Source organism: Antrostomus carolinensis, unplaced genomic scaffold (assembly GCF_000700745.2).
Source record: "Antrostomus carolinensis isolate BGI_N321 unplaced genomic scaffold, ASM70074v2 scaffold11596, whole genome shotgun sequence".
NCBI lineage: Eukaryota > Metazoa > Chordata > Aves > Caprimulgiformes > Caprimulgidae > Antrostomus > Antrostomus carolinensis.
This window is the reverse complement of record NW_010321195.1, coordinates 50,741-68,825: the sequence shown is the minus strand read 5'-3', so window position 1 is coordinate 68,825 and position 18,085 is coordinate 50,741. Positions and strand designations below refer to the sequence as shown.

The 18,085-nt window shown below is 37.6% G+C and overlaps 1 protein-coding gene across 1 annotated transcript in view; it reads left to right on the top strand.

Annotated features, from left to right (window-relative positions):
• The window catches only part of ABCC4 (ATP binding cassette subfamily C member 4 (PEL blood group)), a 138,758-nt gene that overhangs the window by 72,787 nt on the left and 47,886 nt on the right, over positions 1-18,085 (top strand). Inside the window, exon 19 of the mRNA XM_029085418.1 lies at positions 2,430-2,509. Coding sequence (XP_028941251.1) covers positions 2,430-2,509 — 80 coding nt within the window. The remainder of the gene's footprint in view (positions 1-2,429; positions 2,510-18,085) is intronic.

Sequence of the window (18,085 nt, the reverse complement as noted above, 5' to 3'; positions counted from 1 at the left end):
AATGGCTGGAGATTGTCGCAGCCTCCAAACAATTACGGAGAAAACCCAAAATCCGAATTCACATTCTGCAAGATTTATCCTTGAGCAACTTCAATGGGACATTCTTCAGTAGAAATGAGAACTGAACTCTGAGGTGCTGTTGGAACTGAAACTAAAATTGCTTTCAAGAGCAAACATTCTGTGATGACTTCTCTCCTCTAGCCCTTAAGGCTTCATCCTTACCATACAAAATGAGAGTAAGCACAGTGCTTTTCCAGGAACAAGTTTGAATGCGCTCTTACACTTGTGGGATGAGGGACACCATGAAGGCACCACTTGATTCCTGCAGGTGCTGGCCTGCGCTATGGCCATGGCAAGCAGCCAGCATGAGTGACCTCCTTGCCTCCCAGCAGCATCCCATGGGATGGCCTCTGTGTAATAGCTTCTTATATCAGTCTGAAACCACTACAAATAAAACTTATTTGAGGTTAAGAGGCAAAGAGGGATAAGGTGGGGTTTACTCACTGTGGGAATGATCCTTTGCCCATGTATACAGCTTGTCTTCAGTGGGTCTCATGGTGTTTCACAGAGGGGCTCAGCACTGTCACCTCCTTGCTCTGCTCTTCACAAAGTGCAGTCGTAGGAGGCAAGTGACAAAAGCTGGAAACAGATTGCTAATACCCTCAGCACAATCCAGTATGCCGTCATGTTTCCTCTGGGACAGGCTGCTAAGAAAAGCCCTGTCAGAAGAAAGCATTTAACCTCTCTGATTTATCTATCTATCTATCTATCTATCTATCTATTTATTTATTTTTGTCAGTGAAGGCTTGGTCCATGTGAAAATAACCTGTAATTTGCTATTTAGGGATATTAAGAAGTCTTAGCTACAGCATGCATGCAATATGTGCTAGAACACTCTTCCATGGCCAGTCTCAGTGTAAGGAAATCAGGAAAAGGAAACTTTTTTTTAAAATGCCTTGAAGTTCCTTCTGATGTATCTACCTCACTGTGTTATAAGTGAAAGGGAACATCCCCAACTGCCATCCCCAATAGAAACAGATGAAAGAGATTTTGCTCAGTCTTGTGCTGCTATATACCCTTCCTCTCTGTGTGCAAAGCCTAAAAATCAGCTGAATTCTACTGTTGTCTGCCTTAAGTAACTGCCTTTGGTAGTAAAGTACTGCAAAACAAGCTGTTCACCGCCAGTATCCTTCTTTGGAGTCGTGTCCCAGGCCTGAGGAGAAGGTATTTTGTGGATTGCTTGGTGTAGAACAGAAGTTCCCTTAAAAAAAGAAATCAATGTTATGTAAGAAAATGTGTAATTCTGAGACAGCCGTGAACAGAAGACCAGAACGATGGTTGCTGCAGAAGTTACTTCAGTATCTCTTATCTCTGATTTACGTCTCCAACGCACCCCATGGAAACTTTAAACTTAACTACTTTCAGTTTAATGAGCTCCTTTGAAAAGAAAAAAAAAAAAAAAAGAAAAAGTCTTTTGTTGCCAAGGCAGTGAATGTGTTTGTACCAGTTAGAAGTAATAATTGAATCAAGATATATGTAGATAAAAAAGCAATGTGAATGCATGTACAGGCATTACACACCTTAGAAAAGGCCAGATTCCCATCCTTAGCTTAGTTTCTTTCCTGGTGAGTAGAGATATTGATTAATAGAGAAAGATACTAATCCACTTATGGGTGGCAGCATTGTGACTTTAATTATTAAAGAACTCTTGCTATAACTGATTTTTTCACTCAAGTAGAACTTGGGAAAATAGAGAAGTGTAAATGCTTCACTGACAGCAGATTAAAAATTGTTTTATTAGCTTTAATAGAGATCAGTATTGTCAAGGTTTTGAATAAGTATAAATGTGAGACTGCATGAACACAAATCTATCTCAAATTTTATTTCAGAAACGCCTGCAATTTGAATCCATGTGTAATGGTGGAGGGGTGGGAACAGAAATACTAAAAAAGATCAGTTAGATCAACCGTGATCTATCTGGGACATGCATGCACTAGTGAGTTTCAGTCAAGAATAGGAGCAGATTCTGGCTGATGTTACTTGATGAAACTTGCATTAAGTTGTCTGAACTGTAAACCTTTACCTGCACGTGTTGAGCATATAAAGCACGTGTGTTTCACCTGTTAAATTCTATTGAACTATAATCTTCAAAGCCCATTTTGATTTTTTCCTAGTAGTCTGAGTAAAGGTTTTATATTCAGGTGAAAGGCATTTGTAAAAAAGTATTCTTCTTCAAAATACATGGCAGTGGTTGTTAGATTCCCTTCATGGTGGTTTCGAAAAGTGTCTTTTTATCTTTAGAGTCCAGCTGTTTCCTTTTAACTGTTACTAAAATGGTAAAACATGCTGTGTTTAAGATATTTTGGTCTTTTCAGGTATTATATTTACTTTATTTTTCTTTTTTTTTTTCTCCAACACTATTTCTGTAGGAAGAATCTTAAATCGTTTCTCCAAAGATATTGGCCACCTGGATGACTTGCTTCCACTGACGTTTTTGGACTTTGTGCAGGTAATTCAGTTGTGACTTTCAAAGACTTCTGCACTGCGTTCTGAATTTAGATTTCAGCCTGCTTTGGTGAAGATCAGCTGTTTGTCACAGATGTAGCTGAGTTGAATGAAAGCACTTGTTTGTGAAAGAAAGGTGCGGTTGAAATTTAATGTGTCAGTAAAAAGCTAACATGAGTAATAACTGGCAGGTAGGAGTGGCTATACACAACTTGCTATTATGTCAAGATTTCAGTTCATAGCAGCTACATGCTCGGTAAATTGCTCCTGATTTGCCTCCAAGCAATCTGGCAAGCTTATTGCTGTTATAAGAAATATGTCCATAGTAAAGAAACAATCAACTCACATGAAAAGATAGCACAGATTAACCTAATTATGTGTCTACTTCCACAAAGAATCAAATGCTTACCACACCATTTTGGATTAAAATAGGTGTGGCTATTTACAAAGAAAAGATTAGTAGTAATATGGTGAATATAATAGCCTTAATAGGAACAGTTAAATAAGTTGCTGCAGACAAGAAAGATGGACAAAGCACTGAGATTTTGATGATGATGAAAGGATAAAGGATTACATATGGCATCAAGGTATTTTTTCTGTTACAGTTGCTATTAATCCTCCTTGTAAAAAACTGCAGAAGGATAAAGCTACAAAAAAATTGATCGTACTGTATCAAAATAATATGAATCTCAGAATACACAGATTTGTGGAAGCTACAGAAAGAAATTACTTAGTGGATCATCTGGATCCACTTAGTGGATCAGACCTGTCATGCTTCACTCAGAAATGTTTCTTAAGGTGTTATTGCCAACTGTGCTTCATCTCTTAGAGATAACTTATTTAGGATCTAAACCTTGTTTTGACTTCTTTAGAAATAAACCAATGACATTTCAGGTTGAGCAGTTTAATCATGTTGTTAATGCTGAACTCTTGAAAATAGGAAAAAAAATATTATTCCAAGGAGTTAGTAAAAACACTTCTTAAAGTCCTTTTCGTAGTTTAATGAAGTTGTTAAAATTGAGCTGTATATTTGTTTTTAAAAGCATTACAGTGCCACATGACATTTTAGGGAAGAAAATATTTTACTTATTAGTTAAAGTAATAGATTTTTTTTTTTTTGAGTTAGAGAGTTGCTTATAGTGAATATTAGGATTTTGGATTCATGCGCTTTTGAGACCCTGACAGATTCTTTACTGAAAGTGAGTATAAACATCTTTCTAGAATATGCTACAGCTTTTGTACCGTTAATACATATTCCAAATTTTCTTCGGTCTCATTAACTGTCTTATTAGACAGAATATCTTACTTTATATCAGCTCTCTTGGGACAATACCTATGTGCCTTCCTTTTTGGCAAGAAGTTCAGCCTGTCCTGCAGTCTTTATTATCTTCTTTTAGTGTAGAACTTACATCCACAAAATCAAAACCATCTCTTTCATATTGCTGCTTGGCCACAAGACCAAACAACACAGAGGAGTTTGTATTTGCATAGGTTTGTCCCCTCTACAGCAGACAGCACTGAGTATGTTCCTACTACTCATGGCCAGAGCGTTCTCTGGGTCCTGTTGTCTTGAGATAAAATTATGATCCCTTTGCATTAGTTCCGTGCGTTTACAATAACGTGAGAGTTGTGTTGCAGCCCACTTGCCTGGTGTTTTGCAGCAAGAAACTGAGTGGGTGTCTTGCGTGCCCCAGCATGTGGTTTAAAGGCATGTGGGGTTGTCTGAGGATGCAAAATTTGCTGGGAAAATGTTAGAGAAGTCTGTGTTAGCAGAGGGAGCCAAAATTGGTGTGGTCTTGTCCATATTTCCTTTTGGGAGCAGACCCTGAAGCAAACTGTCTTGAGAATTACACTCTCTTCTGAGGGTACCAACTGGTTTACTCCAAACGAAAGCAAAGGAAGGAGGTAACCTGTAGGCACAGCACATACAGAGGACCAAATAATCTACTAGTGAACTGGAGAACCTAGTTATTTGGCAAGTGTATAGATACTTTAGCAATACATGCTTACCCAAACTTAACCCATCTGCGATGAAGGAATGAGGGCTGTTGCTCTAGATGTGATTGTTCCCTTCTTTCAAGCTCCTAATGTAAACTGCATTTGGTAAGCATTTCCCCTCGTGTTGATTACTTTGTTCATTCCTTTTAAATGGGCTATTGAACAATTTGTCATATTCTGAAGTTTGTATTTTAAGTGAAAAGTTTTCCTTTTCAGAATAATAAAGTAGATGTTACATGTCCAGTACACTATTAAAATGATACTATGTTTCAAAGCTTGCCTGTTCTATTTGGCATAGGAAAAAGAAAGTTCAGGAACTTACTGTTGATTAATAATGCACTGCAGTCCGTAAGACAAAAATACTTCCTTCTTGGCAGGTTTTCTAAAACTTACTATTCTTGATCAGCAAGCTTGTTGGTTAGTGGATGCCTTTTGAAATTCATTAGCAAAGAGGTGATATTTATTTCTGAAGAAGCACAGATTTTTACAAAGGATAACTGTTATCAGTTATGATAGAGATCTTTTGTCACTTGTTTTGTTTGCAGGTGTCTTTTATAAGACTTCCTATAATCCCTTCAGGAAGAAATATTTTCTCCTTTCTAAAAACAGTATTAGCTAAATATAAAAGCTCTGATCCCAGCCATTGTTGTTGATTCTTTGAGAGACATTTCCCAACATTCATTGTTTAAATGGTTGTCAGGAGGAATCAAGTGAAACTTAATAAACAATGCAGTAACTGGTTCATCTTACTTTTTATGTAGAAGCTTTTCTTGAGCGGATTTGCATTGAAGAAGTGGTCCTTTTTCTGAGGTATGCTAGGATCACTGTGAAGCATTCCACCCTTTTACTATATTGGCAAGTGAACAAGTAAGCACAATGTGATTGCACACACAAAAACTACCATATGAGCCTATTGAAATACCTACAAGCAAACAAATAAATAAACAAAATCTGCTAGTTTTGAGAATTTCATAATTGCAGATTTTAAGGCAATGCTAAAAAGTCCCTAATAAGATTTATACACTGCACTACAGTCATAATGAGCATAATTAGTCTAGACAGCTATACTGGATGAAAATTAATGCCTTGAACTAAGAGAGTTGAATTTTTTACATCTTCCATTGAGTCAATGAAGAAGAAATAGCCAGTTCTCTTCAAGACACTGGGTGGTTACTGTACACTTACTTGTTAAAGCAAAAATAACAGGTATGTGGCAAGTACAGAAATGCATTATAAACCTTGTATATTCTTCTGAAAACCTGGGTAGATCTTTCAAAACTTAATAGCTCCCAAAGTAGCAATTCTCACTATGCTTAGAGTTTCCTGCCATCCTTCTTTCTTTGGTTTTCAGTGCACCACAATATAGCACACCTGTCTCTGGAAAGATTGGGGGCAGGAGGGGCAGTCCTCACTAGAAGGTGGCAGTCATTTTTTCTTATGAATAACAGCATGTAAGACATGTCATGTTAGTGGAGTTGACTATCTTTTTATAGAAATTACTATTGTATCCACAAGATTTATAAATATAAAATAAGTCTCATTTATGTGAACATGCTTATGGCTGTGTTTGACTACACGGCTGTTGAACATGGCTGTTGAACATGGCTTCACATCTACTCTGTGAGTAGATGTGAAGCATTGTAACTGAAGAGAAATCGAACGTTAAGTTAGACACTTCAACTGAGATATCTTTAATTGTATGTTTACAGTCCAGTTCAAAGCTCATTAAAGTAAAAAAATAAAATTTACAGTCCACAGTCTTAAGCCTGAGCCTTCTCTTCTCTAATGGATTCTGACTGGACCTAACGTTCCACACCAGCATAAAAAGCAATTCTGTGTTTGCTATGACACTTGTTACTTCTACTAAATACAGCACTAAATATGTTTGTAAAATCAGGTAGTAATTAATGTTTGAAGATTCAGATAGTCAAAAAGCTGAATGAACTTGTTTAATGAAGATGGTGGGTTTGGGTGGGGTTTTTTGGGGGGTTTTTTTGTTGTTTTTTTTGGTGAGCTTGCCTGTGTTAATCACTTGCCTTAGTACCGTTAGCCTCCTCAGCCTCAGTTCTGCATCTCCCTTTCTTTTTCCTATCCCGAGTTATGTATTTTTGGCAGGTGTTTTCCAATGAAGTTACAGTCTCCTCAGATAAGGGACTACTTGTGTGAAGGCCATTACAGTGCTTACACACTTTCTAAAGCGATTCAAACATCTGCTTCATTTAGATATGCTTTATTTATGTATTTGTTAGATGTCAGAAGGCAGGCATGATAGCATCCTCAGAGAGCTACCCAAACACAAATAATTACAGAAATGCCTTATTTAGTTGGTACAAACTTGATCATCCTCTAAATAAGTTCAGAGGGACTTAAGGAAGTCAGGTGCCATTTAAGATGACTAGGATTTTGTTACTCAGTTTTCTTAGGCCCCTCTGAAAATACCAGCTGATTTACTCAGTGTTGTAACCAAGTGTTCCTCCTTCTGCCTTAAACTCTGTGGGAGTACAAGGTTCTGTTGATGTGGACTTCACTGCTAGGTGTGGGGCTTGTAGTTTAAAATGTCATTGCTAAAATGCATAGCAATGTCTAGCTCAATGCAGCACTGATCAAACACACTATATTAATTTGGGAAAAGGTCAGCCAAGGAATAGAGTAAAAGAATTTAATGAGGAAGTATTAGGAATTGAGAATCCAATATATTTCATAGAATCATAGAATGGTTCACCTTCTACACAACCACATTGCTCAGAGCCTCATCCAACCTGGCCTTGAATGCTTCCAGGGAGGGGGCACCCACAATTTCCCTGGTCACCCTGCTCTAGTGTCTCACCACCCTCACGGTGAAGAATTTCTTCCTGATATTTAATAATATTTAATTTTAAAATAATTTTAATAGTATTTAATATTAAAATATTTAATAGTACTTTGTACACATTGGCCCAGATATTCCTAAACGGTCAGTATTTTGGATGCTATATTTTTGAGAGCTCTTCAAAGACTTGTTTTTAGTACCTGAATCTCACTTTGACTTGAGATCGATCTGCAGAAGCTTAACCTCTTGAAACTGTGGTCTTAGGTGGTGCAGGATGCATACCCAAACTGATAAACTGCTGCTGGGAAATTATATCTAAAGGCTGATTGAATACATAGGACTGTGAAATATATTTCAGACTTTTTTTTTATTTGTTAATTATCATGATAAATTTTAAAGGGTGGGTTTTTTTCCTGTAGTTTCTTGCCCTTTTAATTCTTCAGTGATCTCATTACCTGTTAACAGAGTTGATTTTCTGCTTTAGTTTCTAGTGAATTTGGGTAACTTAATGTGATGGCCCTTTCATTTTGATTTCTTCTTCTGTGTTGGATTGGGGAAAAAAAATCATGATCTCTTTTGTTTCTGGAGAACACTGTGAACATGTGAACTATCTGCAGCTGCCCTTGGAAAAGGGCAGTGATTTATTGAGGAAAACTGAATTGCAAAACCTTTTTCCTCCCCAAAATCAACAGCTTGACTGAGTTTAAATAACTGACTTTTCATATCCTTTCATCACACACAAAGACCTAATCCTGAGACTACTTGAGCCACCAATGTAGGCTGTGGCTGAGACCACCACTGAATGTGCCTTTCCCTTCTCACCACACACAAAACACATTGACTGCAGCTTTATGAAGTGAAAATGTGGAAGAAAAGGAAAATGTGAAGGAGGTGTCCACAGTCATTTCTTTAAAAAAAAAAAAAATAAAAGAAAAAAAGCTGCTGCATCTGGATATTGGGAACAAAAAGTGCCTCAGACTGGAATAATAGCTTGGGTCACTTGCTTTCGTATGTGCACAAGAGTGGAACTGCCGTTCCTTGTTTCAGTACCACTGACCCCTGCATTTTATTATGTGAGGATGTCAGGGAAAGTGTGTAGAAGGAATTTCAAGATCTTTTAGTTTAACAATGACGTTGTTATTTTGTGATTTCTGTGGGGTTTGTTGTGTTGTTTTTCCAGTTTAGCCAGGTTTTGTACGTATACGCGTGTGAGTTTTAAGAGATATTTTTATTCCTTAAATAATAGTTATTTTTGTCTGTTTGCATGTATGTGTTTAAAATATGATCATAAATAGGTTGTGAGAAAATAAGCAGTGGTGGGATCTGTGTTAAATGTCAGCATATTCTCTTTAGCCTGGTACATAGAGCAGACCTGTATCTTGGAGACACCTTTTGGTTTCCCTTCTGCTGAATCCTGGTAGTTTGTCTTGATGGTTAGGTCACAAGATTCTGCAGCTGTGCTGAAAAATAAATAAATTAGAAAAAACCAATTGCCTGGTGGCACTTAACTACTGAAATCCCACTGAACTTTTTCTCTGTGGAACTGATGTTCTAACCGTACATTCTCAAGATGGGTCCTACAGTGCCTCTTGCTAGTACATGATGAAATACCAGTTAAAACTTAAAGAAATAATAGGGGTATATATTTTTTCATTGGTTACTTTTGAGCTCTAATTTCAGAAAAGGTTAAAATGATCATTGTGATAAAATTTTTTTATGTAGTAATTTGATATTCATGTGTGCTTTCAGTTTTGCTCTTTTCTTTGAAATAAAAAGGAGTTATACACTGTGGTGTTTAAAACCAACCAAACAAAAACCTGACTGTCCTGCCTGCCTGGTAATCATCATCTCCCTCTGTGTCTGTCCTCCCCAGACCCCCCCTCCAAAAAAAAAAATTTAAAAAGAGGGATGGGAGGTTGAGGAAGAAGAGGAGGGTTGGATTGCACTTGTGTTTCCAGGAGACAACATGTAGGAGCTATGAGTTTAGCACAGACACTTGTCTAAATAATGCAGTTCTTTATTGACCTTTCATTCCTCTGTCCTTGAATGCCTTGATTGTTAAATCCCAGTAGCCAATTAGTCTTCTTTATGGTCACCAGCAGTGGAGATAATCTATGCCAAAGCTATTGCTGGTCTTTACTCTGTACCTGTCACCACATTCCTTTGAATGTAAGGATGAGTGTCTTGCATCATATGGACTGTGTATTTACTCAGATTGTTAGTATGTATATAGGATGAAACATGTAAAGTCTGGAGTCACTGCTAATACATGGATTCCTGTTTACGGGGACCTTGGTTTTCTAGGGAAGGCTAAAGGTCTGTCCTCGCTGTAGTGGTCATATGTAATCAGCTCAATCCTTTCCCTCACATCATTTATTTTTCCTATTTCATTAGTGTGTAGAATTTTTATAAGAATCTGTAGGTGTGTCGTTCATATTAGCGTCAAGCCAACGGGTATCACTGCAGTAACAAAAGTAATTACTGTGGGAACATGACATAACTTTCTTAATATTTTAGGGTTTATATTTACCTTTACTATTAATAAAATTTGAAAATGTAACCCATTCTCTAACATAAGAAAGAAGATAAAATAATACTGAAAATTTGAATTTTGTTACCTTTTTGTCATATTACTTCCTGAGGTTTCCTTTACCACTTTCCTGCTTTCGTTGTTTTTCTTAAGTCTTTTTTTCCTCTAAGTTTTTATACTTCTCTGTTTATATAGTAAATATGTAGATACTGCTTTTGTTACTATGCTGTTCCTTCTGTTTTCTCAAGGAAATGTGGAATACTGCTGTTTTGAATATAGTACTCAAAAAAATAAAGCTAGCATTCGCTTATTGGCATTCTGTCTTCTATATTTCTTTGTCTAGAGCATGCATGAGATGCAGTCTTCCTCTTCATTTCTCTAACATTTTGAACAGATTGTGACTTAGTGGGAGGAAGACAGGAATGTGGTTATTCTTGCAGCATTTTGGTATGTCCAACTGAAACCTGTGAATACAAAATTTCAATAAGGTTTAAATCTGCTCTTCTCCAAATTGACTTCTCTGTTTTCTTTATCAGATTACTCTCAATACATTTTCAGCTACTACACTGTATCATAGTCCAGTGATGTGCCCCAGTTCTGTGTGGTCTGGAAATTTCCCCCCTTTTGATTAAGGTGGGATTTGTAAAAGTTCCAGAGAGAGATCCCTTTCGTCTGTTGGAAGGTGTATTCTTGTTTGCTTTTCTTATTGTGAAAGAGGGCAGAGAAACACTCTGATGTATGTAAACTTATGTTCTACAGTTTCCTCCTTTTCTTTTTATATATACTACTAAGGCTTTTGCTGCCAGAGTGGGAATTTTTATTATTATTTGTAGGTATTTACCTGACTTTGCAAGCATTATTGCAAGCTTTCACATCTGTAATTCAAAGTGATGATTATTTTAAAAACTTCTGAAGATTATTAACATTTCTAACACTTCACAGTAGCTAGAAATATTTTAATTCTACTGTCAGTCATAGAGTGTAACGATCTTGTTCCAAATGGTGATAAATACAAATCTTCTAGATTGCCTTAAACTACTGATATACTGTTGATAGGACAATGTGTGCTTACAAACAAATTAGGATTTCACTGTTCGGCAAAAGGACTGGAGATCTCACTTTTGATTCAAGAGGGAAGGAGAAACTTGGAGGTAATTTGAGTTACTAAGCCATATAGCTGGCATGTGTGTGAAATAATTATGAGTATTTATGCCCAAAACAAACATAGAGGACGAGGAATTATCTTTGGCAAAAAAAGACTGCATCTCATAGAAATGTGCTGCCAGGGTTATGTGAGCATCTCTTGTAGAACATAAGAACTTTTTTCTTGTTGAAACTGATACCGTGGCTGCCTAGTAAACTCTGCAGCTGATATTGGAAACTCCAGATGGCTTTGTTCTTCAAAAGGTAGAGGCAGCAGTGTGGACAGTTTCATACAGGAAAAGATGAGAGTTCAGCTGGGAACTGAATGTCACGTGTCTTTGGGAAGCTTAAACCTCTTAGTGTTACATCTATGTTACAGGATAATTGTGCATCATTTAAAGAACTTGATTTATTTGGAATACACTCTTGAAATAGTAAAAGTTTGTGTGTTAAGAAAGACTCTTTCAAATGTTCCTGCACTGTGGAATAATAGGATGCTGAGTGATTGCATTTTCTTCCACAATCACATCCCTAGTCTTTTTTTCTTTGTGTTTTTCTTACTGGATTTTGAAATCAGACTAATGTTTAAATAAGCAGAGCTCTCTTACCATGAAAGTCACTTTTATGCTAAAATAGTGGGTTTAGATCTTCCCTTCTAAAATTGAAAACATGCTGGCTTAGGTACCTGATTTAGTTGTCCATGCTTCTGTTAAACATTACATAATAATAAGAAAATAACATAATACTGAGAAAAATGGGTTCTGTACCTGCAGAGAATGGCTAAATTGGGTAAAACCTGATGGTGGTGGTGAGAGGCTGGTGCTGATTAGTTAAAATATGGTTGCTGAGAGCATCAGGCCACTGTTAAGCTTCCTGGAGCTGAGTGACCACTGGGCAACATGTAGTACTGAAGAATTATGAGTCAAGAGTTTATTTGGAATAGGCAAGTAGTATTTTATAGCCTAAAAGTGGCAAAACTTAGCGGAAGTTAGGAAAGAAACACAGAGACAGACTAAAAAGCATTTTTTGCATATCTGCTATGAAAGAGTTTTTTTAAGAGTGTGACCAGAAAAGAGCAGAAGGTAGTTTTATTTCTTAGGATAGCTGATGCTGTAGTCCTTAATATTTTTTCATATTTTTCATTTAACTGGGGTAGGGGGCCACTGTGGAACTTACAGAAATATTAGTTAGCACTTCATTCCACCTAAAAATAAATATATGAATAGTGTATTTTAAATAGCAAGAACAAATAGAAATATGCTTAAAAGCTTGTAATTGCTGTAAGGCTGAAGAGCTGTATTACTGGAGAACTGATACTCTTTGTAAGAGGAGAACCCACAGTTCAAATGTAGCACAAAGCTTTTAAAGTTGTTGAAAGACCCAGAATTGTCTTCTGGCAAAACAATTAGACTTGGCTGAGCAGAAAAGGTCATGCAGTTGAAAATGATGTATTCTTGGGGAGGGTGGGGGCCGCTCTGGCATTATGGCCATGAGGGACAAGAGGCCTGAGGCAAGAAGGTCCATACAGCTCAAAAACAAGAGTGTGCAAAACTACAATGTATAGGGCAGCAGCATTTGTGGTAAGCAAAATTTTGCCAGACATTTGGAAGAACTGGGAAAAAATGTGTACAGCATGGATAAAAAGGTTATGAGACCATCATCACTAGCTCAGAGAAGTTCCTCGCAGGCACAGTGGACAATATTTTATCAAATAAGTTAATGGACTAGATCATAAAAACATTAAATAATGCCATGCAGGGTCACAGCAGTGGTCTGTCTAGGGCAGTGGTCTTTCCCCAGCAGTAGCAGTAGGAGATGCTGTTTGGGGAGAGCACGAGAGCCTGGCTACTCTCTGTGGTCCATTCCCTTTTTAGTACCCCAGCACTCACAGTTTTGTACTGGGGATGTCAAAAGGCCTATATACTATCTACAGTCCTTTTACTATCCACTTTTTGCATCATTTTGTATCAGCTTGTAAGATCTGCCTCCTGCAATCTAATAGCCTGAAAGCAGAAAGATATTTGTTGATTTTTTTATTTTCTTCTCTGTATATGTGCCCCTTATTCTATGATTCTCATGGAAAGAAAGCAATAATTATCACTGAAAGAAAAACTGCTTTTAGAAGGGTTATAAGTGGGATAAGACCAAGCACAAATATTGGTGAATCAGCCTCTGCTGATAAAGTACCAAACATATGAGTAAAGAACAAAGTAGGAAATACGCCATTTGTAGTAGTGCTAAAGGGCAAAGTACCCATTGCTGAATCAATTTTTTTTTATTTCATCAGGGTTTGTGCTTAGTGAGGCCATCTTGAGCTTACATAGCTGGGGAGAGTTTTGAAAATGGCTTCTCAGAGGTAGGAGGGGAGCAGAAATTGTCAAACCATTCTTTATTTTCCCTTAAAAATACCAGTTATTTGGCAGCAGGGACTGATAAGAGGAGATACAAAGATGCGTTGCTCTGGGAATCTTGAAGCAGGTGGAACAGCCAACAAAGTGATGGCACTTGGTGATGGTGGGGGTTGTTGGAGTCCTTGTTTATATATAGACAACAAAACCCCTAAATTAATATAATGGAAAAGGATGCTTTCCACTACCTGAGAAGAAGAGTAACTCTGGGAGGATTGGCTGATGCCAAACATTTTTCTGTATTGTTCCAGGCAGCTTCTGGCAAGAGCTGTCGAGAAAACAAAGCATGTGTGTGTGCATGTTCTACGCTCTCCCTGATTAATGCTGTTTCCTCAAGCTACCCTGTAAAATTGTGCTTGGCATCTGAGGTGTTCCACAGGAAGATATAACATATTTGTCATGGTACAAAGGGCACTCTAGTTTATGTGAATAGTTTTTGTGTGTGTGCTTTTTTTTCCTAGAGAGAACAACAGTGTAAGAATATCGCCAGGGACTGTGGACGTTTATAGGAGAAGACGACAAACTTAGCAGTGCTGAACAACAAAATGTATTAACTTTTTGTATCATTTTTATAGGGAGATCAGAATAAAGCTATACCTAAGTCCATATTAACTTCAAGAAGAGGGCTTCAAGAAGAGGACTCACTTTTATATAGATACTGATTGCAAAGTTGCACTGCTTCTCAAATCAGTGAGAACACTTTTGTGCAGAATTGCCTAGTAGGCACAAGGTACAATAGAAGAAAATAATTTGAGAAAATCAAATTAAAGGTCCTCCTCCAGTTTTTACTGCTTATACATAGAAAAATACATTGTCCACAGAAATTTAGAAGAATGTGTGTGGGCTCTGTCCTTTTTTGCGTGACAGTATTGGTTTCCATGTACAGTGAGTATGAACAGGACCTGCATGTAGAGATGCACAAGTAGAGACCGTAGCTTCGGCTCTGATAAAAGCTTGCCTTTTCAGGGAAAATCTGTGTTAGCTTATTACTTATTAACACGGCCAAAGGGCCCTGGCAACTAACTTCTTACATGAGTGAAGATAATTTATTATGAAAAGGAAAATAACCTCTATAGGATGTAGGAATGTACTGCAGAATTTTAAAGGATAAGAATTTTGAGTGTCTGGCAGAATCACAAAGTCCAGAGCTTGATTATTAATCTGTTTCTAAAGCATCAACATTTGGAAGTCTCAGACAACATATGGACTGTGATTTTTGAGAGCTGCCGTTGGGATGGAGACCTGCATAAGATAGTTAAGCCACTTGTCCCAGGGTGCCCAGAAAACCTATTTCTAGCCCTTGTAGGGTAAGGGATTAGCGATAGGATGCTGTTTAAATACAACAGAATGGTAGCAGTACCAATGTATTAAAGAAAACATCCTTTTTATTATAAGGTCACTTGTTAAAGAACAATTGAACATAGTTCACCGTGATTTCAAACAAATATGAAAGCTTCTCACTTAATGGCAAAATGCATGCCAAGTCAAATGAATGGACATGCTGGTGGCGCAGAAAACTTTTGCCCTGAGGAGATAAGTATTGCTTGTTTGCTTAGAAAAACAACAATCCAGAAAGACTATCTTATAGAGACAAGAACAAATAGAAGGTACTAGCATTAAGGATGTTATTAGGAATTTTGAATACATTTCTGTGGTATATCTGACAGATGGGTTCAGCCCATTTGCAGTGACATGGATTTAGTCAGGTAACTGCTTGTCGACTGATTGCAAATAGCAGGATTCAGAGGAGGACAGGATATCTTGCAGAAGATAAGACAAGCTTTACAGTTTTGAAGCTTTTAGATCTAGCAGTATTTAGTTCTTACTTTTTTCTTTCATTCAGTTTATCTGAAATTACAATTTTCATTTCTTTGCCAGCTGTGCCTTTTTTCCCCTTTCAGTGCTTTGGTTGTCTTGTCTTGATATTCCTAGTTTTCTCAAGGATGCACAGTTTCCTAAAGCTGAATTAACACTGACTGAGAACTATCATTCCTGTCGAAGATGGCTGTCACTGGTTGCTTCAGAAAAGGACTGTATCTGAGATGTCTTTTAAATGTTGGAGTTATGTGCAACACTTCTTCTCCTGTACTCATAAGTCTTCATTATTTTTTCCCTCAAGAAAAATCTGTTCCTGACCGTTTGATGCAAGCATTAGTATAAACAGCCATACATACTTTTTTTAACCAGTTCCAAAAGAAAACCCATAATTTTTATTAAAAAGGTAGTTTAAAGATAAGACTACACACCTCAACTTGGCCATTTGAAGTGACTAAAATGAAGCAGAGCTGTTTATGTGCAGTACAAAGGTAGAGAGTTTCTATTTGGATGTTTCCTTTTTATTTGTAATAAAGGAGAAAAAAAACCCCCAAAATCTCTCATGTGGTTTGATACACTGCTTGTGATGCAGCTGGCCAAAGTGAAGTGTTTGTTGCTCTGATCTGCTCATTGCAATGTCTCCTCCCAAGGGAAGCTTGTCCTCTGGTGTGCCAGTGTAACCAGCTGCCTGTGCAGTTGTGCTTTGACAGAGCTGCAGGACAGTCGGTCCAAACAGTTTTTGTTTGAAAAAGCCTATTCAAAAAAACAAAAACAAAACAAATTAAAAAAACCCCCAAAACCTGTTCAAGGAAAAACAAAATGTCAGAACTGGATTAGGGATTGATTGTGCATTCAGTTATTTGGCAGAGCCAACAAGGAAATAATTTTAGTCAGGGAGAGGGGAGGAAGAGGAGGAGGAGGAAGGGTGATGCCAAGCAAATACGAACAAAGTGAGGTTTTGTATTTTCTTGACCTGGCTTTACTTCAGACAGCCCAGCCTGACTGAGAGTGCCCTAAGTTAATGCAGTTAAGGTTGCAAACTTGAAATCCAAGTTATGCACCACTGCTGTTATTAAATTAATATAGCTTAGTGGCAGTGTCCATGGGCTAATAGAATACTTGGGAGTGCATATTGGGGTCCAGGGAGTAGGAGTTTGGGGGGCAGATGTGTTTTACTTCTGCTTAAATATTGGTAAAACTGGTCCTGGAACACCACAGTCCTTGGGTGGGCTTTGACTGCAGATTCAGTTGTCAAAACTTAGGTATCTTCTTGTTGGGCTTTAGATGCTTATTTTGCTGTAGTCAGGGGGCATCTAGTTAATAGTTAGTGGACTCTCGAGAATTATTCAACCGTAGAGTAACTCAGTATCCAGTTAAAGGTTAGATGAATGACTTCATAAACTCAGCCAAATAGAACAGGAGCTTTGCTATGTAGGTCACATGTAGACTCCCACATTCAGGTTTCTGAGTCTCAGATCCTATGCCCTGGGCTCCACATGTTCATTAGAGATCCTACCAGGTCACCAGCTGCAAGTTCAGGACAGAGTGGTTCCTATGGTAGTTGTTGCTATATCATAGCTGTCCAAGCCAGGTTGGCATCACACACTGCACTAGGCACGTACACAGACACACACTGCATGGTACCCCTTAGGCGTATGTTTTATAAGAGATGCTGAAATACATTGTAAGCTCCATAAGAAAAAAAAAAAAGGCAAAATTTCTTTTTGAATTATAGAAGAAAATTGAAAACATCAAAGATCTGACTCTGTGCTTGTTAGAGAGAAGACAGAGGGAATTGATAGGTACTTTCCTAAGGAGATAAAAGACTCTTAAGAATTGAGGGTACCTACCCACTGGAACAAAGTGCCAGCAGACCTGAGGGGTTCAAAACACCTCTACATGAAGGCTGGGTGCCTTTTTCAAAGAAGTACTTGAGCCAAATATGAAATATTGAACTCACGGTATAACTGATACAGGATGGAAGGGTAGACGTTCTTATGAGATATCTTGAACTCTTTAAATTTTGCTTTTGTATTTTTGTTGTATCGACTCTATTAAATGACTTCAAATGGTTTACAGTTTGTCATAAGATTTGTAGAATTATATAAATGGTACAGTTTCTACAAGAAAGGGAAAAGCTTATAGCTTGTGATTTATGTATGTCTTACAGTGTGTCATTCCCACATTTTTCCAGATTTTTATGTTTTTTTCTTATTGTTTCTTTTCTTCACATTAAATGCTTTTATGTTGTCTGGTTGTGGTACAGAAATATCTTGTTCTTCCTAGATCAAGACCTGTTTGAGATAGAAGCTCCAAGATATCACTCTCAGCACCTATAAGAATTACAAATATGTAGGTCATCAGAAGATGACGGGAAAGCGTGTGTTTCGCAAGTGAATGTGCTGATGGGAGCATTCACTTCCCCAGAGGGTTATAGGAGGGTATGCTTGCTCTAGTGAGACATTTCTTGAGGAAGAATAAGCCACAGTGAATGGAGTGACTGAGGGAAATCTCCCAGGACCCTTGCAAGCAAGAGGATGACTCCAACAGAAACAGCATGTGCTTTTCAGTACTGTAGGAATCGAGTGTGTGGAGTCTGTGAGTAGGAGATTCTTCTTTCTCCAGCAAAACTGAAGCAAATTTGAAGATGGACGTTGGATGCTATGGCTGCATTTCGAAGGAAATTAAACTTCTCTGTCCACGTCTTTTCAGTCTCAGTAGCACGTGTAAGGTGGCCTTGTTTCCAAATCTGTGGAGATAACTATAAAATGTAATTAATCAGGTCCTGTATTTTTTTTTAAATTTGGCTATTGTTTTCTTCACGGTCATTACAGAAGACTTTTAAATGCTAAAATTAAGAAATATGGTAAAAGATGC